This window comes from Spodoptera frugiperda, chromosome 4 (assembly GCF_023101765.2).
Source record: "Spodoptera frugiperda isolate SF20-4 chromosome 4, AGI-APGP_CSIRO_Sfru_2.0, whole genome shotgun sequence".
Taxonomy (NCBI): Eukaryota; Metazoa; Arthropoda; class Insecta; order Lepidoptera; family Noctuidae; genus Spodoptera; species Spodoptera frugiperda.
The window spans coordinates 54,808-81,407 of record NC_064215.1 but is presented as its reverse complement, the minus strand read 5'-3'; the positions used below and the strand labels follow the sequence as shown (position 1 = coordinate 81,407).

Below are 26,600 nucleotides of genomic sequence, written 5' to 3'. Positions count from 1 at the left end.
CTTCTCCGGCTTTGAGCCGAAGCCCCGGTAACCTGTTACGTTGTCCGCAATATCTGAAATTACCTTTTAAATAGATCAACCAAAGCCCTGTTACTCTCAAAACGCCTCAACATAAAAAACAATCAAATATTTTCAACATCTACTTAACTCATCACTCTTAAACAATCCATGTAACCTAGTCAGTCTAGCCAATCTAGACTAAACTATAGCCTAAAGTACTCAACAGGTGAGCGAGGCAGGTCCCCGTGCCGCCGAACTAATACGCGCCGCCATATAATTGCACTTTTTGGCCACAGCACACGGTAATTACACCTTGGTTGCAGCAAGACTAGTGTGGATGTGACTGTATTGTTGTTTGAAGAAAAATAATATGGGATTTTTTGAAAAAGAGGAAACTTTTTCTGTCTTTTTTTATATGTGTGTGTGTGAGCAAATTTTTTTAAACGTTGCCCCACACTAGTATTTTCTCCTGTGTGCATTTACAAACATACAAGTTCACGTACAAATGACACCCAGACCCGAAACAACAATTTGTGGATCACACAAAGAGTTCTTCAATGCGGGAATCGAACCCGCGACTCTTTGCACGGCAGCCAGATGCCCAGCCACCGCGCCAACCGTGCAGTCATTTTTTAGTCAGCTACATATATTTTAAAGAAAATTAATATATGAATGTTTTTTGTAATGGGGTCAATTTTTGTGTTTTTTTTTTTTATGTATTTGTTAAATAAGTTTGTTGGACATTAAATTAGGAGGAGAAACGTTTTGTTGCCACTGTTTTCTCTAATTTTGTGTGTACAGATTATATAAATATATTGGAACTTTTGAAAGGTCGGTTGGAAGCAACCTGCATCCAGTGGAAAACAGCAAAAACCTTCCGATATAAAAAAGCAAGAGTAAAGAAGTCCATTTTAGGTAGAATTTTGGAACAATGAAATAATAATATCTTTATAACAAGGGAATGTCCACACTAAGCTCGCGCAGGTGAGTACGTCAGCGTCTTGATCGCGAGCTGTTTACATATGTGGAGTACGAGATGATGCGCACCCGCAGGTGGCACTCGCTGTTTCGTTGATTAAGATATTGTTTTAAATTTTGTGTGAAATTTGTAATAAAAGTGTTGTCATTTAGATTGCAATGTTATTTCTGTGTGTGTATTTTTTAAATAGAATTGATTATTTAACAACGTAATGGAAACAAATTGAACTATATGAATTTTCCACAATCTAATAATGATTAACTATAAATCACGGTTAACTCTCGTAAATATCTAGTCTCTAGTCGTAAAGGTCTACTTGTTTCGAGTCACATGGGGACTCTTTGTAAGAGTAAATCGTGTTCTTTACTTAATCCAATATGTCTCACGATAGTTGTTATAAAAAATATCTAATAATTATGTTGCCATGTAAAATAGAAACAAATATCACAATTAGAATAATATCAGAAATAAAAAAAAATTAAATAGACTACAAATACACACACATACAAACAAAACTTCCCATACCCACCCACAATATAACGGACCTACCTCAAAAAAAAATATATGGAAAAACCCAAACTGACATTAAACCACGAGCCACACTCGCCTGCGCATATACCCCAGCTACCGTACACTCGCCAGTTACTGACCTCTTTTTCCTTCATTTTTTTGTTTATATTTTTGTCTCTTTCACTCCTAATAGAACGCTCTCGGTAGATTAATACACTGTCTAATGCATATCATTATATTGAGTGGTTTTTCTTTACTGATGTACTTTTGAATTGTGGACGAAATGTATCACGATTTAGTTATTACTGTAACATAGTTTTTGGCTAAATGGTCTTTGACTTTTTCTTGGAACAAGCCTCATAGACCTGCCTCCTGTGAGTTAGGACCTGTAGTAGAGTTTAACTACTGAAATACCCCTCTAGTAGAGGTAACCATTTGAATAGACTTGCTGATAGATCTGCATAGAATGCTTTAACCAGTTTCCAAACCAAATCTACGTAAAAGTCAGGACCAATTTTTAATTAGCTAAAGAAAATGGGTGAACACACAAAATATCCTATAAAAGGGGGTTTAAAGCAAGGAATATGTATGTGTAGTTTAAAATCAAATATATACATATACTTACATAATATACAAATATATACTTCAAATTTATATCTATACTAATATTATAAAGCTGAAGAGTTTGTTTGTTTGATTGTTTGTTTGTTTGAACGCGCTAATCTCCCGAACTACTGGTCCGATTTGAATAATTCTTTTCGTGTTGGATAGCGCATTTATCGAGGAAGGTTATAGGCTATAAAACATGACGCTATGATCAATAGGAGCCCAGCAGTGCGAGTGAAACCGCGCCGAAGTAGCTTAGGTATATAAAAGTTAAAGGCTATGAAAAAATATGTTCGTTTGTTGTTATGTATGTAAAACGGCCATCATACTTATTTCAGCGACACAGCATGAAGTGTGCCAGTGTGCTGCGATAATTACAGCCGGAAAGTATTACAGCTTTGTTCCTGAAAACTGTTTTTTTCTAAAAAGACGTTGCCCGACATTAGGATTTTCTCCTGTGTCGTGGGTGCGTTTACAAACATACAAGTTCACATGCACATGACACCCAGACCCGAAACAACAATTTGTGGATCACACAAAGAGTTGCTCTGTGCGGTAATGGAACCCGCTACCCGTTGCGCGGCAGCCAGTTGCCCAGCCATCGCACCAACCGTGCAGTCACGATAGATATGGTGAAAAAAGGTAAGTTATATTGCTTAAAGTGCTACATAAAGTAATGTTTTTAGAACAACAACAAGCCTTAATCCCCGAAGGGGTAGGCAGAGGTACACATTACGGCACGTAATGCCGCCATATAATGCGCACACACTTTTCACCAATTGTGTTATAAGACCCGTGTAATAAGCCGGTAAATAAGCAGACCGGTCATCTGATGATAAGCAATCAGTGCCGCCGATTAACACCCGAAACACCAGAGACGATACAAGTGTATTGTCCACCTTTTAGAAGATAGGAATTTAAGGGTTATTGAGTATTGGGAAGATTAGAGAGGAGGGATAATTTGGGCCTCTGATAATTTTCATTAAAATGTTGTTACATTAACTATTAGAACTATTAAGTCAAACTACATATATCTTGTTATTTCTATGCAATACTATATGTATGGCCCTCGACCTAGGCAGCAGGTTGAAGCCTAGGTTTAGAACGACAGCCTGGTTATAATATATTCAGGGGCTCATTAACATGACAGGTCGCAGACTCTCTATGTATACAGGTCACCGGAATTAGGGCGACATACATAACATAATATCACTCTTTTTATTTCAAGCTACCCCAGCTTAATATATATATGATATGGTACGATACTAGCTGATGCCCGCGGCTTCTTTCACGTGGATTACGGTCTTTGTGACTAATAACAGTAGCCTAAGTTATATCAGCTGCCTGCTAATAAACTACCTAGCGGGTTTACCCGGGCTCCGGCTCGAAAAGCTGGTGTAGGAACGGAGTGGTTTTTAGTCAGTAAGAGTCTGACACTCCCTCTCGCCTCGCCCGAGACTTCTCCAACGAGAAGTCATTGGATGAATTTCACATTTTCACCCCTTAAAAAATAACTCCCGTCAAAATCGGTTCAGCTATTTCAGAAATTAGTCAGAACAAACCGGCAGACAGACAAACAAAAATTGTAAAAAATATTATTTTTGTGTATGTATCGTATGTATATTCATATGTATGTAGTAAAAGGCGGATATTGCAATATTACAAACAGACTCTTCAATTTTATTTATTAGTCTAGACTTGACTAAATGTATATACTAACTAGTACAGAGATCAGAACAGTGAAAGGTATTATAAAACTCACTTCCCTTTCCAGGGAACTTATAACAAAACTGGTAAAAAATCTTGCCCCCTTCGTCAAATAAATATAGGTCATGTTTAGGGTTGAATATAAAAGGTGAAAATCAATTGGCGTTAAAAAAAATTACATCAAAGGTGCTTTTCCACCAGAGATGCTACGTTGCTGTGGATGCGTTTGGTTTCCACCAATCATTGGTATATATTGGTAGCTTAGCACTGGGGATTTTTTTTTTTTTATAAAACGTTGCCCCACATTAGGATTTTCTCCTGTGTCGTGGGTGCGTTTACAAACATACAATTTTACATGCACATGACACCCAGACCCGGAACAACAATCTGTGGATCACACAAAGAGTTGTTCCGTGCGGGAATCGAACCCACGACACGTTGCACGGCAGCCAGTTGCCCAGCCACCGCGCCAACCGTGCAGTCATAACTATCAAATATCAAAGTCATAACTATAAAATGGACTCAACTAAGCTATGTTTTTTAAATGGAGCAATGGATGGCTTCCCTACTATCAATACATCGCATTCTGGAACTTCGCATCTTCCTCGTGCAGCTACTTGCGGCGGGGTATCTTCGTAGCACAGCCACATAGCACATCTCTGGTGGAGAAGCACCCTAAAATTTTGATCAACCTGTATATTAGTTGACCCATTTTATTCAACCGACTACAGATATCTTAGATTATCTTAGAATATAAGATTATGGAACTACCATTACTGGATTCTTATCTATCAGATAGTTAAACCTCCTGATAATTTTTGGTAATTGTTTTACCCATGGTTATTAATCCCCTAAGGCAAAGCAGGTACTTATTGGATACCCACTTTTCATCACTTATGTTATTATCAGTCTTATTATGATATGGGGTGAGCCTATTACTAAATACCGGATATAATTTCAGATTGAACGCTATTACTTAGTAACATTTTGGGGGCTAAAAACATCTAAATTAATTATTATGTTGTCGTCTTACTCATGTATTGTAACTGCTACGAGGAACTCGACTAGTTTCAGGCCATGCTAGAGGCTCATATTCATGAGCAGCATTGTCGCGCTGCTACGATAACATAATAATATTAATTATGTCTCACGAAAGTTATAATAAAATTATACTAAAAACATCATTGTTTTTACGTGGGTATCGAATCCAGCAGTCGCTCTTATGCTTGATGGTATTACGATACAAAACCACAACTGGAAAATCCAGACTCACTTTGCCCAGCTTGGAAATTGAACCTGACAACCTTGCTTACAGCCACTCGACTAAGGATCAGGCATAATCTTCTCCCGACGGTTATTGAACTTTATTTTACATTTACTCCTATATTATTTATCTTTAACGTTTTTTTTAATGTGTGGTAATAATAGCAGTATTAAGTAGTATCAGTTTGTTAGATATTAGTGTTCTACAAGAACAATGTGAAAAGAATTCTATAGAAAATTCATTTGACAATAAATCATCAAAATCACCCCCCACAGTACCACCCCCAAATGAAAACTTCCCCCATTTTTAGTTCAAAAACTAAACCAACCTACAGTCATAGATACGCGTTGAAGTCTTTTCAACAAAAACAAAAAGAAAAAAAAAACAACAAGTTGGTCCCCGAGAACCACTCCTCAGAATCTCATTACTGATCCTATATTCAGAGCAATGATGAAAAATGTCGGCTGAAAAAAAAAGGATTACATTTGCAAATCCCACATCAGATTTTTAGATGCGAACGTGCAGTATGCAGGGGGAGAGTACATACTCGTATCTATCATTCATTAGCAGCACAGCTAGAATCCAATACGACATTTTTTACAATCCCCGGGCACAAAGAACGGGCGGCCATCCCCACACTAGCAAACAGCCCCATACAAACAAACGCCGCCGATGTATGAGTAATAAAAACTTGAAAAAAATCCCACTGACCCGCACACACGCGCACGAACCGCGAAAAAAATCACCGACACAAAGAAAGTCCACCGAAAACTTGTATAGGAACTTTTGCACGCACACTACCGCGCGACACGCACACATCGCCGCGTACAAGGAAGTTGCGGCTGTGTGCGTGAGTGCAGCCCGTACGGACGAGGGCTAAACTTAGCTTAGTATGCGTGTAGTTGTGTCTCACAGTTGCAAGAGACCAAAACTTCGGCTGTGTTAGGTTTCGCGGAAAATCCTTGATTCACAAGACTCTGAAATCGACTCTATGTCGTGTGAATTAAGTTTAGATTCAAGTGCTGATAGCTGCAGTTGCTACGTTTTTCCTCGGAGCAGGAGCTGCGCACCGCGGGTAGTTTTCGTATGAAACTTGGTGGCGCGAGATGCACCAACTGAGACGGAAACAAGAGAGTCTGTTGTCGTCCTTGTCGCACGCCACCCGCCGCCCGGGGCGCGGGGGCGCGGAGGGTGGCGGGAGGGTGTCGTGTCGCGTTGATGAACATTTTTCTCATTTTTTTCTTTATTTTTACGCGAATCGTTTTTAAAAAGGGTTTCGTCATAATTGCGTCGCCGCTCCTGATTATGTTAGCGCGAATGATAAGCCGATCTGTTGGCGTGGCAACAAAAGTACTTCACTAATTACAATCCGCAACTCACCAAATCTTTAATCATACATTTGTAATAAAGATGTCAAAATTATCACTTTTGGCTCAGGTTGATAAATTGCAAGCGATTATAAAATCAATTCAATTTGCATAACTAGAATATAATAATATTTGAAAGATGCAAATTAAGTAATTAGCTAAATAATTCGTTATTATAATAAAGTACTACAAAAACTGCATGCATAGGCTAGACAGATAGACAAATAGTCGACCATCTGTTTAGAAAAAGGAAAAACGGATGAATGGAACAAAAAAGCTGTAAAAAGCGTGTAAGACGTAAGGTTAGTAGTAAAAAAAAACACATGTAAACATTGCGTTACGTACGCATGTCTCGAGTGGCTCGTCTCGGCGGGAAACTTATTTTCCCGCGTTTTCTCCGACGCCGCCATATTTGTTTTTGTTATTGCTAATGCGAATCTAGTTGGAATTTGCAATTTTTTTCAATTCTAATTCGATTTTTTTCTCATATCACTCAATTTATCGATCAATCGGAATTAATGAGCTTTTTTAAACGCAAAGCTTTTGTTTTACTCGATACCTTTCAAAAGATTAATCAAAACTAAAAAAAAATACAAACAAAAATAAAGCATTGAAACATCACTATCGTTTCAGTGTAAACAGTATAATAGATAAACATAAACACAATCAAATAATCGGATAATCCGAACTTATTTCAGCCGCATCCTCCGCGTAGAAGGGAAACAAAAAAAAGCGTGTTGTCGGGCCCAGTCTCGCAGCAACAGCGGCGCGGACCGGCCGCATCCAAAACGTTTCTATTATTTTACATTACGTGTTTCATTTCGCGTAGACTTTTGGACGGCGGTAGTATGCGGCGCGATAGTGCAACAAATTTGTGACTTTGGACATTTTAAAAAAAGAATATGGAACATCGTGACTTTTTCGACAAAAACAAGAATCATTTTGACCGGAATCAAAAATATTTTTCATAACCGCAACTTTACGCAGTTCAAACTAGATTTTTTTTTTCACTGGTTTTTCTTGCAAGTTTTTCTTTTTCGCAACATTTTACAACAAACAAACATACTAAGTAATGCAGTTCAATAAGTTTGAGTTTACGTACATTTTGTTTTGTTTGAAACTTTAACAAGATAGGCAACAAACTGTATTAGCGACAGACGGGAGAATAGAAGAGAAGAGAAGATGGCGCTCGCATCTTCTGTCAGCCTGTACTACTCCATCGTGCAGAGAGCTGCTAGGCACTACTTGGAAGATTATTGTCACACAGGTAAGATTCCAATTAGAATTTTTCTTTCCATTTCAGATTTTCAGTCCTGAAGTTTTCATACTTCCAGTTGTGATATAAATTACAGAACGTTTTAATTTAACACAATATTTAATATTAATTCTGAAATAAGATATTTATTAATAAAGAATTAATATTCCGATAATAATAATACGTTGTTAAATAAATTAAATGTCTATTTTGCCGTCGGCTTGGCAATATACTATTACTATTTTAAAATTGCATTATTATATTAATAAACATTTAGCTCATTAATGTCTATTTAATAATATAACAATGAATAGAATATAAATGGCTAAATTAATTATTTTAAAAATTAATACAAAGTATAATTTTCTTATTCATAATAATGTGTAAATAATAAACACTATATTAATAAATAAAAATATGTATCTAATGCGGAATGGTAACCGATAGAGTTAGTTTCGTAGTTTCTATATTTTTTCCTGTCAAAGGATTGCAGGAAGAGATTTCTTCGGGAATATCCAGTACTTATACCTATGTACCTACTATCTATATATAATATTCTACTGTATTCTGTCCGTGTGTTGAATATAACAAATAAAGCTTTAAAGCTCCTTTGACTTAACTGTAACTTACAAAGTAAAAAAAAATACCAAGTAAAGAAGCATATTATTAACAGTATTTTAGTACTATACGAGTACTAAAATACGTAATTAAAACTAAGCAATAATAATACACTATCATCAGGTAACAATAAAGAATTAGGTATAACAAAAATTCAAAATTTAAACAGCATTTTCAAAAGATATAAATTTTAAGCTTAATTATTACTATTATCAAATTTATTTTTATTAATAATACCACTCCACTAAATATAAGTATATTTAAAAATTTTAACACGATTTATTTAACTAAAAACACAAAAAGTATTTTAACACTAGTTTACTATAGATTCTTTATTAAAATTTCAAACCGTCAAGAAAAGACTGTATTCCTTTTTAAAAGGCCGGCAACGCGCCTGTTTCTCCTCTTGTGTTACGGGTATCCATGGACGGCGCTGATCGCTTGCCATCAGGTTACCCGTCTGCTCGTTCGCCTTCAATTCCATATAATATTTTTCAGCTGACAATATACTAGCGGTTAAACCTTAAAAGATGCTAAATAAACCCTATTATATTGTAGTTTTATAGTATATAGTCGTACTCAAGAAAAGTTATTTTTATTTATTATCTACCTTATATTAGGTATTGAAAATATTATTTAGCTCATATTAACGTATCTAATTATTAACTAACACAAAATTGAGATAGCTTATCTATATGTTATACCACGGTACCTTGTTAAAAGTATGATAAGTAAGGATCATATATTTAATAACTACTATTGAATTGGGTTCCTTAGAAGTAATAATCTTATAGATGTACATGTAAAATGGATTTCTATTCGTTATTCTAAAAAACTCGAAAACGGCCGGACCGATTTGGATAATTTTGGTCTTGAATTATTTGTCGAATTCAAGTTTAAAAGATGAGAAGGAAATTATTAAAGGGATACGAGATTTGCCGGGCCAGCAGTAGTACAAAATAAAAAATAATGTATCCTATATATGGGTATATGTGCATTACGGAAACGCGTTATTACATAACTATACAAAATAAAATAAAATCATTTCCATTTCATTTTAAAAACAAAATGAATACAATACAATAAACTCATTAAAATATTATCTTCTCATTTGAACACTAGAAAACAATTAAATTATAATTATAATAGTTATTTTGGTTTTTTTTATTAACTCAAAAAATAATAATTCTGCTTAGAATACGTAATTAAAAATTCAACTTTTTATTAACAAAAATTATTACATTAAGTTGCATTTAATTTTTATTGTGGAATTATGTGCAATGTATGACTATTATTACTATTATTTGAATTAAGTAATTATCATAATAATTACGCGTTAATTTCGCAACTATTTTTAACTTTTAGGTAATAATTTTAATTTTGATCCTTCCACGATTGACGGATCAAAATAAATACAAACTTATTAAATCAAATTATAATCTTATTAAACATTATCTTTATTCGTTAAAATTTAATAGGCAAGTTATTAAACTTATATATTTTTTCTACTGTAATAAATAATGATAAAAAATACCATAAGAAAACCTAGACAAATGATTTTGAAATCGTTAATTTTCCTTAAAAACTCTACACAAAAGGTCAATTTTCCAAAATGTTTTCGAAGCCTTCTATTAATCGAGAGATATACATAATTATAGGACAAAGTCTTACAGAAGATAGAAAATTAAATAAAAACTAACACAATAATTAGAAACTAAAAGGCGCCATACTTGACATTAAAAATACTTTTAAGTTCTATCACATATATGCATCTGCTCCATACCTAATTGGTTAACTGCCGTACCTACTCAGATACATAATGATTACTTAAACTATTCCTTAGTAACGGTTTTATCCCAATGACAATTTCTAAGAACTAAATAAGTAACCATTCAATATACATTGAGACTCAGCACCTTGATATTTCGTAAAATGTCTTTTGAAACTAATATTACCGTCTGCTATGGTGGCTCTAACTCAAAACCAGTTAAAAATAGATACAATTTACGGAAAAACCCATCAGTTTAGCACTAGTCAAGAATAATCGCACAATAAAAAATTACAACAATACCTATCATGATAAAAATAATTATTCATATGCAATTAAATTCATTAAATGATCTTATCGTTTAGGAAAATATACAAAATGTATAAAATACGCTTAATTTTTGAAAAGATGACCTTCCAAATTATGTGTTGCACGTCAACAATGATAGTTTTGACGTCTTGTAACACTGATGTAACACCTTTTTGTTGTTACAACGTCACGCCTTTTATCCTCGAAGGGGTAGGCAGAGGTGCACATTACGGCACGTAATGCCACTTTACAATGTACACTCACTTTTCACTAATTGTTTTATAAGTCCCATGTAATATGGGGTGTCCATTTTGCTATGATCATTTAGCTAATAAAATAGCTACGTCTTTGGGCACATGTCAAGCATCATCATCGCTCTTAGATATACATATTATGACCTAGTCGAAAATTATTACGGAGCCGCGGAAAACCTATTTGGGTTTCGGGTTGCCGGGGCTCCGGCTCGAACAACATGAATAGAACGGGGTGGTTTTCAGTCAGTAAGAGTCTGACACTCCCTCTCGCCTCACACAAAGCGCTAAAGACATTGGATGATTATAATCCATAAAAAAACAATTTTAATCATCTTCATCAACCCCGTCTCTATCAACTGCTGAACAGTATGCCATCCGAAGAGGTCCAATTCTCCTTTAACACCCAAATTCTAATAAGAAAATATTTTAATATCAATGTAGGCGTGTCTTTTAAAATCATTGGCATCGAACATTGATAGAAAGAGGAAAACCTACTTCAATAGGTATATAAAAAATGTCGATTCAAGAATTAATTGAAATAAAATACATGCTTTAGCTTACTCGGATAAAGTACACATCTCTCTCCTTATGAAAATGATATCTTATAGAAGACATAATAATATATGAGTATTAGTAAGTTGTCAAATAATTGCGAGCCTTTCACCATAAACCAGGCAAAAAAAATACCTATTTTTCAATTCTTTAAGGATAGTGATAACTTAATAGTTATCACATTAACCACACCTACTCAGTCATTTAATGGTTACTTGACCCAGTCCTTAGCAATTGTTTTCGGAACCAAATCTTTTTTAAGGAATAGTTTAAATAATCATTAAATATCTCTGAGTACATCAGTAAGAGTAATATCATAATTATGACAACTGACCCAACATACCAATCCATTACTTTATTTTATATTTTTCTCGTCCTTTTTCTTAGCTCGGCTTCCAGGCTTGGTTAAAGAGTTAGTACCGACCAAAGCCAAGTGCTAACTCACGTGGATGTATCAATTCTGGTGTGGACGAAGCATTACCTGTCTCGCTCTACTATTTATTAATAAACATACAAATAATAATAAGAGCGATTATTTTGTCGACAGCAAAAGTTCTTGTTTTGTTCTTAATAATTATTGAAGCGTTTTCATAACTTCGAGGTCGGTCAAACTTGATGAAAATAGTCGATTTTCATATCATAACCTCACGCTACTTATTTCATAGTGTCGTGGTGGCCCGGAGGTTTAAGACCGCTTATCATGCATAAGACTGCTAGTCCAAAACCTACCACCGGCAAGTACCAATGTGACTTTTTCCGAGTTAAATGTTCTTTCTAAGTTTATTTAGACACCACTGACAAACGGTGACAGAAAACATCGTGAGGAAATATCTAATTATAAGTTTGAAATCGCCAACTCGCAATGAGCAAGCGTGGTGATTAATGCTCAAACCTTCTCCGTATGAGAAGAGGCTTCAGTCAGCAGTGGCCACTTATAGGCTGATGATGATGATGACGATAAATGTCTAGTCCTTTTGTAGTTTTTGATGTTCAATTTACCTATTTAAGAAGATAGCTTGATGTTATTTCCTTTTTAACTATAAAACAATTGTCAAATATATTATTAACAATGCCTTTAATAAAACTTGTTTAAGTAATAATTTTTGCAAATATTATCAAAAACATCTAGACAGGTAGTTTTATTTATATGAGCTTTTTATGTTTTTTAAAGATTTACGTACAATGGACGTGGTGAAGTCGGTTACAGAAGTGATTACTTGAGTATATTTATATTTATTGTATGGGTTTTAAATTAAATATCAACTAATAATTAAATTTAAAACAACGTCGGAAAATTTTTGTGCAATTATGTTTATGCTTGTATGTGTATTAGTATACCTATTGTTAAATCTATCTAAAATTTTACTATAATTTGATATGGCGGCATCGATTTTTTATGGCAAGAGCTAGTTTCAATTTTTATAAAGAAATACTAATATTCCATATAAATATTTATTTTTATTTATATTAAATATCACAAAATCTCAATTTTCAAAAATAAACAGTAATATTCCATACAAATAGTTATTTTTATTTATAATCACATTTATATTATTTAAAACACACGTGACAACTGGGCAAGCGAAGTATTTTTGCACATTGCAAAAACAATGCAAATTCTTAAACTTTTTTAAATATCAAGAAAAACCTGTTTCTCTGTAGTCTTATAAATCAGGGATATATAATAATAAAATACTTTCTGATTTGATTTGGTAGCGCGTTTTTGCAGTGAATAAGTACAGTCGGGTAGAAAAGTCTCTTAAGAGCAAAAATCTGTAACAGAATAGAATAAAAACCTTTTATAATCTGAATAATAGCAACGCGTCTTTTAAGGAACGGGCAACTACTGGTATTCAAATGAGTCATTAAAACCTCTATGGACTGTACAATGAGAAGATATATTATCACAATCTCGATTCATTTAATAATAATCATCATCATCATCATATCAGCCACAAGACGTCCACTGCTGAATATAGGCCTCCCTAAATGATTTCTAGATAGGCAGATTGGAAGCAACCTGCATCCAGCAGCTACTCTGGCACTTAATAATGTATTATTTTCAAAGCAACACTGCCATATTCAATAAACAAACTCCTAAAACAAAATCCAACCCAATAGTCACACAACTAAAAAAAGGGTTACAAAGAAAAATAAAATACAGAAAGCGCTTAATCGCACAACAGTACATATACAAGAAACCAGTCGCGACTCTCGTACCGTCGCGCCGTACTTAGTTCAACCAGTTTGTCGATAATCGCATCGACCAGTCGCCTGCGTTTATATGCAAATGCGTTGCATCTCGAGACTTAAAGTTCAAGGCCACGGTGCGTCTAGCACAATTTGCTAACACTTGTGTGCTCGACTGTACTTAATAGTATGTTAATGTCTACTTAAACTTGGTAGCGTTTTTTACTTTTTTTCCTTGCTATTTGCTACTGGTGTGTGATGACATTTGATATGCAGGATTGTTTCTTTAAGTTTCTCATTAAATTGTTGTTAGTTATATTGTTTTTTAGTATTGTGTGGTATAAGTGTGGGAGAGCCATGCTTCGGCACGAATAACCGACCGGAGTGATACCACGGCCTCACAGAAAATTGACGTGAAACAACGCTTGCGTTATTTCGTTGTGTGAGTAAGGTTACCGTGGGCCCAATTACCAATCTTCCCAATCTCCGATTCCCCAACAACCCTTAAATTTCTAACCCTCAAAGGCTGGCAATGCACTTGTAACACCTCTGATGTTTCGGGTGTCCATGGGCGGCGGCGATTGTTTACCATCAGGTGATCCGTCTGCTCGTTTACCGGCTTATACTATAAAAAATTGTAGTAGATGCGACTTAATTTTTAAAGATTTAAATAAGTATTGCTTTAAAAATTCTGAGAAACAGTTTTTCTAAAGTTTTGTGTTTGAATCATCTTGCATAATTTAAATACCTAAGTCCTGACTTAATAGCAAAGCCCAAAGCATTAAATAAAAAATAATAGGTACCTTGGGTTACCTCAAATGTTACCTTTTAGTCACATCATTAGTCAGAGTTGCAATCCTTAATATTATATATCATTTAACATAAAATAAGTTATAACCCTCGAAGATCCAGACTGGAGTGAGCATAATACTATGTAACAGTTAGATATGTTAAAAGTCCTATGTGATGTCGCGTTACATATTCAACACCTTATCAAAAACGTAAAAAAAATCTCACTATCCCTTTCATTTTCCTTAAAACAGAGTGAGACAGCAAGATTTAAATATTATTCAAACTCTTACAATTTGAACACAAGTTCATTGTCAATTAAGTTTTGGTTAAACTAACTGGTTTTAGTTAACTTGCATTTGTTTGGCATGTTTAACAAAGTTAACTACTACAGAAAGTCTTTGAGTGATCTGATGTTAAGCAAATTACATATTTACACTTATTTTTGGCCTGTAGTAGAAGGCGTTCGGAACTGACTACCTAACAGGTTTACCAGGGCTCCGGCTCGAAAGGCAGGAGTAGGAACGAGGTGGTTTTTATTCAGCAAGAGTGTGACTCTCCCTCTCATCTCTGCCAAGGTGGGAGAAAGACGGCTTAGATATAGGCTTAGACCAAGTTAAGTTAAGCTACACAGGCTGAGAAAACTTCTAGATGGGTGAACATTTAATACATTTTAAGACCTTCATTGTAATTATACGAAAATTTACAACATTGATATTGTTAGAATGAAGAATCGAAAAAAAATCTATCAACACAGCCAGAAATAAACCCAAGATTTTTTTCTAATATGTATCATAAAGCTCTTTCCCTAGTTAAACAATGATGTAACTGGTTCTTGACCCTTCTGTTATGATACATTAGTCGATGAACTCCCAAACAAAAAGGTATTTACCTTACTAGGGTGGCGGCACCAGTATTCGTCCACGGCTAATTACATTTCATACAAAAACTTGCAAGTCACAAGCCCAAAACCACGGCCCGTGACGTTTACCTTCTCGTTGCACTTAAATGGACTAATTTTATACTTTCTATAATTTTTTGAAGTTTTAGAAGAAAGGTTTTTTACATTATCGTGTTTTTAAAGAACGGCTTTGAAGAAATCGCTTTTAAAATGCATACTTAGGTACAATCATTACTGATTTGATTTTGCTAACTCTGTATTTAAAAATATTCAGTATAGCTATTATCTACATTCTTTCTATACCTGAATACGTTTTATGAATCCAAAAATTGAAATAGCCAAACAATTTTCTACCTGAAATAGAATCCAGTACTTTACACTCATGGCAAAACCTTTTACAAACAATCCAATCAGGTTACATGCAAATCGTACAGCAACAAACAGAAAACAGCAAGAATCCCAATTTTCTTAAGTAATCAGTTGAGCTAGAAAGGGCTTTTAGATCAATTGGCGAATGACCACAGTGGTCATACCGATCAGGTTAGTTTCCGCTTCACGGTACACCGGTAATCAGGTGTTAATATTTTTACGGTGGCCCGCGGCCGATTATAGGTGCGGTTACCCTACTTCCAAACTGATTACGCGCCTTTACAGCCAGCATTTACTTTGAAAAGTTCTTTTTCCGCAAAACTTGGTAAAAATGTTTTTCTTTTTGTTGATATACTTTGCCGTTCCTAAATGTATCACTCGCGTATGGAGTTTTTAAATCCACTGTCAGTTATGAGACGGTTATAGAGTTAAAAAGACATTTTTGAAAGTCAAAAACCCTAATAGATCACTGATCAAAATTGGTGAATCTGATAGCTCGTTTCAAAGTACAACTTGATAACTTCCAAAGGTTTACATTAATAGAAGCATGTCAAAGTGCATTGCATCAATTTCTTGTATCAACCTGAAGATATCTAAGACAAGATTCATTAGAAAAGTATTCTACAACTCCTAGGCAACTATAAAAGCACAACATTCAGTCCTTTCATTCATGAATTGTATACAAAACTCACGCGCACGATAATAATCACGTGTGTTCCGAGCATTTCCTGTGCCACACTTTATTAGGTAAACTTTACGAAGTCTCACAATCTTAAGAAAAAAATTAATAACAAACTCAATGACGTAAGATCGCACTATTAAGTAGATAGAAGTTTATAGAGCTACTTTAATTTTAGTTGAACGTTAACGAATCTATTTGTAAAGTTCAATTTTTATTAATAGTTTTAAACAGGAGTGAACCTATTGTAAGATACTACTGATGGGATACTAGTCACAAAATTAAATCCTAATTTAAATACAGAAATCCAAGATACCTATAACCTAAGATATTATAATATGCCTGTTCTCGTCCACTGCTGGACATAGGCCTCTCTAATGGCACGTCATTGAGCTTGATCTTCAGCTCAACGCATCCAATCACTACCAGCGATACCTTGCGGAAATCTAAGCTAATTGACAAAATATAGCACCATAATTTTACTACATTACCAACTGATTTTCATAAATAATAGTCATAAACTTCATCCTTAAGATATCAAGACTTTCTGACTTAAAACATCAAAAACTCACATTATCCCAGGATTCCCAGGTCTTAAGGATACCAGTGCTTCCTTCAACGACCTAGATCAATAGCTAAACCTAATCACGTGTATAGCGTACCCAATACATCACAGCAAGGACTAAAAAAGGTGCATAATTGTCACGTGTTGTGTCACGCCAGCCTAAGTTTACAAACACTAACTCCGATTAACTTACGTCCGGGCGATACTGAGCTGTGCATGTGTGTGTAAACTGTACTTACACTCATTAAGTACATGATTATTTATGTCATTACATTTGTCAAGTAACTGTTGGCTTTTTTATGCGGTTTGAGAGATGTTGGTGGTTTTTAAAGTAAGTTGTGAACTAAGTTTAAAAATGGATATTTACAAAAAAAAACACTAAAAACTAGTTCTATGATTGTAACTGTGTAACTATGTAGAATAATTATCTAATTACTTATCTAATTATTGCATTTTTTACTTTTCAAGATTAACTCCTTCACAAATAACTCTTCTAGTCGACACTACTTCTTAAAATATGTAAGGAAAAGTCACAAAACCATTTCAAAGGAGCATTTATCTAACTCTTGTTTAGTAAGAAGTGAAAACATTAGGACTCCTGCACACCAGTACGTATCAAGTCGCGCGCACCGCACGTGACGCTGCTCGCCCGCAACCCGTGCCCAATTTAACGACTAATTGCGCTCTTATCGCGTCTAAACGCGCGTTATCGCGTGCTCCGGCGGCATTGTTTATAAACACTGCTAGGAATAGACCGTTACATTCACCTCTTATTGATTTTTACTTGCTGTTTTGATAACATGTACTTTGGTTTTTAAATTATTGCGGTACAAGATGCGATTAAAACTAAATATGTAAATAATAAACATGGCAATATAAGAAAATACAATGTGGGTGTCTTCAGGTCACAAGTGAACAAGTTGCACATAAGTAGGCATCTTCCATCATCGACTATAATCATCGCTTACCATCAGGTGAGATGGTGGCGGTGATGGTTGGGGACAAGGGATTATTAAATATTGACACTCATAGTAATATCATGGAATCTAGAATAAAACTTGATGTCTAAAAGTACACCAGTTGTTTCACGAAACCTTTAACAAAATAGAAAAAAATTGATGTTACATGTACTTTGAGATAGTCTTCCTCAATTTTGTAATTAGCACATACATAACCTCACGCCTGTGTCCCATAGTAGGTAGGCAGAGACAATAGAACGCCAATTGCTACGAATCTTTATTATTTTATTAGCACACATATCTAAACTTTTTTCTAAATCAACCTACACAATTAATCTTATTCAAGCCACAACCAGAATCGTTCATAGCCATCCATCTAATTATATCTCAAAATAGACTAGTATAATAAAGAAATATCCTATATCTTAATTCTGAATGATGAACCGCCGCCCCTCTTAATCAATAAACATGGTCTGAACTTCAAGGCCGGTGTCAGTTTCTTATTTGAAAAATGAAATTCTATGAGACGTTTTTTTAGCTCAGGAAATATTGTATTACGTTTATACTAAAACCTATAGTTAATCTATAGTTTGGAATACATGAGCTATTATTTTTATATCTACAACTACATATTAAAGTCAATGTATGAAATTAATTATTACTGTTATTTCTCTAAGAGATGTATTCGGCGAGAATTTTGAGTGAAAAAAAAACTTATTATTACTTTGAAATGAACTCGAAACCGTTTCCACGACAGTCGCACTTTTATTATTTACGTTCATATACTCAAACGCCACTGAAATTAAAGTAAGAATAGTTCTATTTCTACAAATTCTTTATACAAGACAGAGATAGCAAGATATTTAAGTACAACTTAAAATTGGGTAGCGTTTCAGTATTCTGACTATAACTCTGACTAGCAACACCATATCATGCATTTTCAACCCCATACTCGTTCAAAAGTTACGAACACAAAAATAAAACCCACATGGCAACGAAAATCCCCCCAAATTATCGCAAACTTGTTCGTAAGTAAAAAGCTTCATACAAAACAAAGTTGTGAAAGTTTAGTGGGTCGAAATCTTAGCATCCACCTGTAGGGTAAGTTGCGTAAGGGAGCGACCCCTGCCCTTGAACCTGAGACCTTGAGGCGGGTCACTACGCAACGATTTCATTATTTAACGACAGCGCCAGTGTGTAGCACCCTTTATTTAGGGAAGCGATCGTGACGTTGATTTTTTTTTTTGAGGGCGCGGATTTTTTATTTTATTTTATATTTGTGTTATTTTTTGGAGGAAAGAGACTTTTTTGTTTTTGTGTTAGTGTTTTGTAGTAAGTTACTTGCGAATGCAAATTACTCGGGACTCATAAAGTAACTAAAAATGCGTATTATGATAACAATCGTTAAGCGTATAGGCACTTACTACTGACATCTCTCACAAAATTCATTCGTAATTTTTACATTTAAAATATAGGTAAGTACATAGAAATAAACGTCATAAAATATTACAACTCGATATATCTTCATAGTATTTCTTTCCGTAAGAAAAGGAAAAATACGCGTCTAATATTTTAAAATAATATACAAGACAGACATTAAAATAAAAATTAGTCATCCACTCATCAATTTCATACAAAAATCAACTTAATTAATTGCCAAAAGCAACCACAAACTAATCAAATCTCCACGGCAATTTACCATAATATGTCAGTAGCCCACATTATCATTTAAGCTCAGAGTACCGTGAAACGGAATCAGCAGGACATATGCTAAGCTTGCATAGACACCCTCATAGACAACCCTCTGTTTAGACAACTCACTTGTCTATTGGCAAAAAGGATTCACTACAATTAGGGATGACAACTATACAAATTGGATGATTGCTTCTTTTGTTGTTTAAAATCGCGAGCTACGATCATTTTGTTAGGAAATATGTATGTTTGTTTAAATATTATGCTAAGGGAGCTTTTTTAAGGGAGGAAAGTCATCCAATGACTTCTCCCGCCCTGAGCGACGCGAGAAAGAGTGTCAGACTCTTACTGACTAAAAACCACCCGTTCCTACTCCTAGTTTTCGAGCCGGAGCCCCGGTAAACCCGCTAGGCAGTCCGCAGCTCCGAAGGTAATCCTGTACTTCTTAATTCTGATTCACAAACACTTTGTTATATTATGAATACACCAGTGTGGGCTGATAGGGCCACAATAGGCGCGGTACGGCGAAAGCTTCTCCAAGGTCAGCGTCTAGCCTTGATCTTTCTGTGTAAGGCTTATAGGACGGTTAGCACAGAGGCCCTACCTGTGCTCGCGGGACTATTTCCAGTCGATCTTGAGGTGCAGCGACGTGCTGCCATGTACTATAATGCGAGACCTAACTTTTCCGCAAACTTTCTAGCACAACGTGATCAAAGCAAAATTAATAGATTGCTCAAGCCATTAACGGACGTCTGGGATGAACTTCTGACTGAGTGGCAGTGTAGATGGGAATCTTCCACCAAGGGCCGCCACCTCTATCAGTTCTTTCCATCCGTGCATGAGCGACTGGAGAGGACATGGTTGGAGGTGGATCACTGTGTTGCCCAATTTCTTACTGGCCATGGCAACTTTAAAAGCAAATTGTTCTCATTTAAACTCGTTGATTCACCATGGTGCCAATGTTCGACAGCGGAGTTGCAACATGAGCAATCCGCCCATCACATACTCTGGGAGTGTGGTCTCTGGCAATCTGAGCGTAACACTATGCTGGATAATTTAATTGTTTCATCAGGTGTAGTTTATTACACGGACCTTGTGGAGTCTCGAGCAAATTTCCGTGCGTTTAGGCGTTTTTGCCATACCTATTATTGGAAGCAAGTATAACAGCTCACGCATAGGACCCATTTAGTATTAGCATTTAATATTTTAGTTTTAAGTAAAATTTCCGTGGTGCTTGGCGACTGGGCTTCTCCCAGTTGTGCAGTCCGCTTTTGTGCCTTAAGGCTTAAGTCATCCTGTCTCCTGCATTAAATTCACCGAGGGAAGTGGAAACTATCGTTTTCTTTTCTTCTCCTCTAATAACATCTTCTGATTTGTTTCGTTGCGGGATCCAAGACAGTCATTCATTTCCCTGGGACGCGCCGGACTTCAGTGTTCCGGTGTTTTCATGTTTGTATCTACTGTAGATCCTGGCTTACAGGAGTTGCAGCGGTATGGGAGGTTGTGGCGGGCTTGTCCCATAAAAAAAAATATTATGAATACACAAGTAATACAATACACAAAATACACGAGTTTGGATATTTGTCCGTCACGCTGCTACTGAACTCGAAATCCAGCGAATCATATTTTTTCCAACCTATTATAAAGAAACATAAATGATCACAAATTCAAAATCAAAATTATCAACTCCACAAATACCAAACCCTTTGAAAAATTCGCACAAAAAGTGACCATCGAAATAGTTTAACTCTGACATGTAGGAATGCCGCAACAAATAATGGTATAAGCAGAGATCCCCTCATCAGGAGGGTGAAGTGAGTGGCGCCCTCTGTTTACAACCCCGTCCATGATAGCACACGCCCTAGTCCCTGTTAATTCAACTTGAAATCACACACGGCTAATATAAATAGGATAGACTTCGTTATTTCTATTGATATTAAACAACACTTTAAGTTTGGTAGAGCCATGCTTCGACACGAATGGGCCGGCTCGACCGGAGTAATACCACGGCCTCATAGAAAGCCGACGTGAAACAACGCTTGCGTTCTGTTTCTTTTTCTAATTGAGGTTACCGGAGGCCCAATTACCCCCTTTCCCAATCCCTGAATCCGCAACAACCCTTAAATTTCTAACCACCAAAAGGCCGGCAACGCATTTGTAACGCCTCTGGTGTTTCAGGTGTCCATGGGCGGAGGCGATTGCTTACCATTAGGTGATCCGTCTACTCGTTTACCGGCTTATACCATAAAAAAACACATTACCTTCCTCTAAGATTTTCTTCTGCGTTGTGGTTCTTTACCAACAAAACAGTAATTTGTGGATCACATAAAAATATAACACAGGAAAACTTAAGTAATATGATTGTTTATCTACTTGCTATATATGTTCGGTCTGGCCAGTCACATCAAGGCCCACGACAGGAAATAGCTTATCTAAGGTCGCCGTTACCGAAATTAGTAAGGAGGACTATATATATCATATATCATCAACAGCCTATAAGTGGCTACTGCTGACTAAAAACCTCCCTCTCATGTAAGAGAAGCAGACGTCTTAAAACTCCGGGCCACCACGACTACACATTAAAATTCACAAAAATGCAATAATAACTCAATTTACTACCTCCTTCTTTTAAAAACCCTACTAAAAACAAAACCTTTAGCACCTAAACAAACTCTAACCAACATTTTCTTTACAAAACCATAACATAACATAAAAGTAAAACCTCAAATCACAAACCATAGACAGCTAAACCATAAACGAAAAACTAAACACAATAAAGATCAAGTCACAACACTAGAGATAGTGACGTGCCGTAAGAAATAAAGCTATAACACATAAATAAGTAATAAATTGAGTATGGAGGCTCTAAGTTATTATTTATCTGGAAGTCACGTGATGTCGCGTGGCAGGCTAGTCTAGACGTTTGAAGATAGGATTAGCGAACAGCGATTTTTTTTTAAAACAAATTGAATCTTTTATACTTTCTTTTATATCGTGTAGTTTTCCATATGATTCACATATTAATAAGTCCCAAAATAATTATTAAAATCGTTTTTCAAGTGCCACTTATGTCACTTCTTTTTTGGATATTTATTAATTTATATCATATTCCGTTCACAAAAACTTCACTACGAACATAATCAAAGAAGTAATAATAATTAATAAGTATAAAAAATAACTCACATTACGCTTTCGAACTTGTGACACACTAATGTGATCCCAATTAAGTCATTTACTTATTAATTTAAATCCCACTTATGTCATACATTTAACTCAAATCCCACTTATGTCATTCACTTCTCAAATAGTATCATAAGAATTACAATTTTCTTTGTTCAGCCCCGCTCCCCGCTTTCAAAGAGACCGTTTTTCTATGAATTTTACAGCGCTGAAGTTCGTGGCAGCTATGTGATTTGATATTGTAAAGTTTAGTATAGCTATTACGCGATATTTATGACATGTGTCAGGTTTTAACGTGATGTGTCTATGTCTCGCCGTAGTCTTGTGATTACTAGCTTTGTTGAGGTATGGGAAATTCTATTGTACAGGTTTTGTTAATAGAATTTGGTTTACTGGATTGCGATTTTGATAATGTTAATTTCTATACTTCTTTTAATGTTAGTGTCTCTTAAGTGAAGTAAAGTGCGCGCGGAACTAGTTGGCCGATCCTTAGGGAACGACATGGGTGGTGGTGTTTGCTTACTGCTTGCAAATCTCGAGCTATAATAAACAACAATTGATTAATTATTGAAAATAATAAATAAAATACAAATGAACTTTTAGAAGGAATCAAGTAGTGGTAAGATAAAGATTCAAATAACGTGTCAGGGATTCTAAAAATCATTTTTTCTTTGAAAAGTGTAACTATGGAGTGTCTTGCTCGTTCTTTTCCATTCGAAGCTACACTTTGGAATTAGCACCTAGTTTCACGGGCGGACAATTTAATTAGACGTTTCAAAAGTGCCTGATAAGGATTAATCGAAATAAATGCTTTGACTTTGACTTTTGAAGTTTAACGGGAGCGGCCAACTGGTTCCGCACACTATACAATAAACGCACGGTGCACGCTGAAAAGTGTAATTCTGATCAATGGGTGGCAACAGACTTATTGCTATTTCATGAGTCTAGATACTAAGATTACGTAATTATTCTCGAAAATAGTAAACTCGACAGTACTCTACACGAGAATCAAACGCAAATCAGATACAACAATCATTAATAACGTTTTAGTTTCACATATGAAAACAACACAGAGCTTGCATATTAAAACAAAACAATGTCTCATTCGATGCAAGTAATGTCCCTACATTGAACTTGTGTCTGTCTGTCGCGAATTGATGTCAAGTGGCAATTGTTACGTAACCACGGTCACGGGTAATGCACCCACTTCTTGTGGGGTAAGCACGACTCTTCAATTTAGTACATTAAGTATTTAAAAGTTAATATCATTATTAATATCACTACAACGATTATATATACAATGTGATAGGGGCGAGACTTCTAACCCGTTAAGGCTGAGTTCTACATCTAATTTTATCAACAAAAGTCGGGGGTCGAAGGGGTCGAATCCCCTCCCCCTAAAAGTTATGGCTATTTTAATATTTTTTTTTACTTTTTTTGATATCAAAGGTTGTATGCGTCGTAGAAACAAAAAAAAACGACAAACGGTAGCTAATAACCTTGGCTAACTAATTCATTACTTTTTTCATATGTTTGATAATGTTTTGGTGAGAAAAAAAATCATTTGTGAATTATTTTTACCGAAAAAATCACTATTTTTCAATATTTTCAATTAGGGGTTCAACCCCCATATTATTTTTTTTGTCGATAAAATTAGATGTAGTACTCAGCCTTAACGGGTTAGAAGTCCCACACCTATCACATTGTATACAGTTCTATATATCTCTTCTCTATCAGCGTAAAAAATCTGATTTTATAGTATTTTAATAAATTGAGTGATAAAAAGACAGCTTTTTTGATAGTGGAAAATCATGCAATGTCTTCTCCCGCCTTGAGCGAAGCGAGAGGGAGTGTCAGACTCTTACTAAATCAACCACTCCGTTTCTACTCCTGCTTATCGAGCCGGAGCCCAAGAGTCTGACACTCTCTCTCTCGCCTCACCCAGGGCGGGAGAAGTCATTGGATAATTTTCAACCCTCAAATAAAAGGTCTACGTTAGTTTGACTTTTTTATGGAATAGGGGGCAAACGATCAGACGGGTCACCTCATGGAAAGCGATCAGCGCCGGTGGTGGACACCCTAAATTACAAAAATGGCAACAAAATTAATGAATACATTGATTCTAACCCAAGACTTTGCGCCTAGCAGTTTTTCTTATAACTACTAGACCAACGATACAGATTTTCAAAAGTTATTTTTAAAAATAATCTGTACATGATATACTCCACACACGCCAGAGGCAATATTTAACATTTGAATAAAGAAAAAAAGCTTTAAAAAGTTTACCTTTGTACTTGTAAATGTCAAATAAAAATAATGAAAATAAATTGTGAACTAAATATAATTAGTAATTATGAATGTTAGTGGACTATTTTTCCGTTGGTTGGTAGGTAACAGGTTTGATTCTCAATTCTTATTCTTAGCCGGTGTAGCAGTAGGAACGGGGTGGTTTTTAGTCAGTAAGAGTCTGACACTCCCTCTCGCCTCGCCTAAGGCGAGAGAAGTCATAGGACGATTTTCCACCCACAAAATAAAAGCGGGTGTGTAAATCAATCAATTTAACAGATTTTCTGTCTTTCATTTCTGTTCCTCACACTAATCGATTTATATCTATATCAAAACTAACCGATATTGATACACCGGTATTACTAAAATTTTAATTTTGTTTTAAGTTATTACTAACACCAGTTCATCAATAAACTCGCTCTGTCTGTCTGTCCCACTAAACATCGCGAAACCCTGACCTCTGTCGCGCAAGTGGTTCAATTGCGACCGGACGTGACGTCAGCACGCACTTCCGGCCACTAATTATGAGCGTCTGCGCACAGGGGACATCCTGAAGGGTGCTATAACTGTATCAATTAGAAACTAAGAGACATTATTGTTTTACTCTTTTATTTTAGTTTATGTTGCCCGGTGTAGGGTTATTGGCTCACCACTTAGGTGTTTTGCCACTAGAGATGTGCTATGTAGCTATGCTATGAAGATGTAATAGCTAAGCTGTGAAACTATCTGACCGTTTCCACTGATACTGTGTAGCTGTGAGCTAAGATATGCAGCTCGAATATGCGATGTATCAATAGTAGGGAAGCCATCCGTAGCACATATCCATAGCACGCATCTTTCCATATAAAAACATAGCATAGCTGAGTCCGTTTCCACCAGTGCTAAGCTATGTGTACCAATGCTAAATTGCTTCACCTTCAGTGCTACTGAACATAACATTACATACAAGATATATCATAACATCATACTTTCTTTTTTCCCAAGTGATAAATAGAGACCATATCAATTAAATAACACTTAAACACCAACACACACGCAATAAAAACGATCCTGAAAAACTAAATTTCAAAAAGACATAATGACAATTGACTGCTGTATATTTTCTTATGATAACCAATAATAAAATTGAAGATGTCACCAAGTTTCAAAATAGCCTATTCAATTCTATTTTGAGGACTAACAGGAAATAAGTATTGGACTACAAGCCTCAAGGAGCTTTTTAACTCGTGAAAGTACTGGATCGCTTATTTTTTTATTCATACCTGTCTTGTAGCAGTGTAAAATTGTGTAGATTTGTTTCATCAAGGGATGTAAATAAGGTTCAAAGTTGTTTGGATGCATTTTTATTGTCTTAAGTTAAAGGGTTATGATTTGTGTTAATGAGTTTTACTAATCAAATCAGTATCAAAACTGCTTAAGTTTATTACTTGCGTCCCATAAAATGTCTCACAAAACGTGGTAAAAATTCATAGCCAAAAAGATAAAAGAATATGAAATTCATTTCGACTTAGACAGCTGCCACGAGCTGAACTCAAGATCCCTCACGGGCTCGAGCACTGAAACCTTCGCATGGCAACACTGAAAAATGCATTCGCGAGACAAAAGCAGGCTATTACCGCCCCAGGATTAGCCCTATTGACACTACGTTACCAATTAAAAAGGGAGGGGTGCCTTTTCGTCTCGGTTTTTTTCAGCAGACGGTTTTTCAGGCCGCGGGCGTCCACCCCCACATTTCTCCCTAACCCCCCGTGGCTGTACAGAAAAATCAATAACGCAGCACTTTTTTCCGCGCGTAAAGCAT

At 35.6% G+C, this 26,600-nt stretch overlaps 1 protein-coding gene across 2 annotated transcripts in view; it reads left to right on the top strand.

Annotated features, from left to right (window-relative positions):
- The first annotated feature begins 7,180 nt into the window (after positions 1 to 7,180).
- LOC118272439 (zinc finger protein 287) overlaps positions 7,181 to 26,600 on the top strand; it is a 57,083-nt gene continuing 37,663 nt past the window's right edge. The window contains exon 1 of one of the 2 annotated variants that reach the window (XM_035588957.2): positions 7,181 to 7,700. In XM_035588957.2, coding sequence (XP_035444850.2) covers positions 7,616 to 7,700 — 85 coding nt within the window. In that variant the 5' untranslated portion in view covers positions 7,181 to 7,615. The remainder of the gene's footprint in view (positions 7,701 to 26,600) is intronic. The other variant, XM_050693533.1, reaches the window with a different exon arrangement.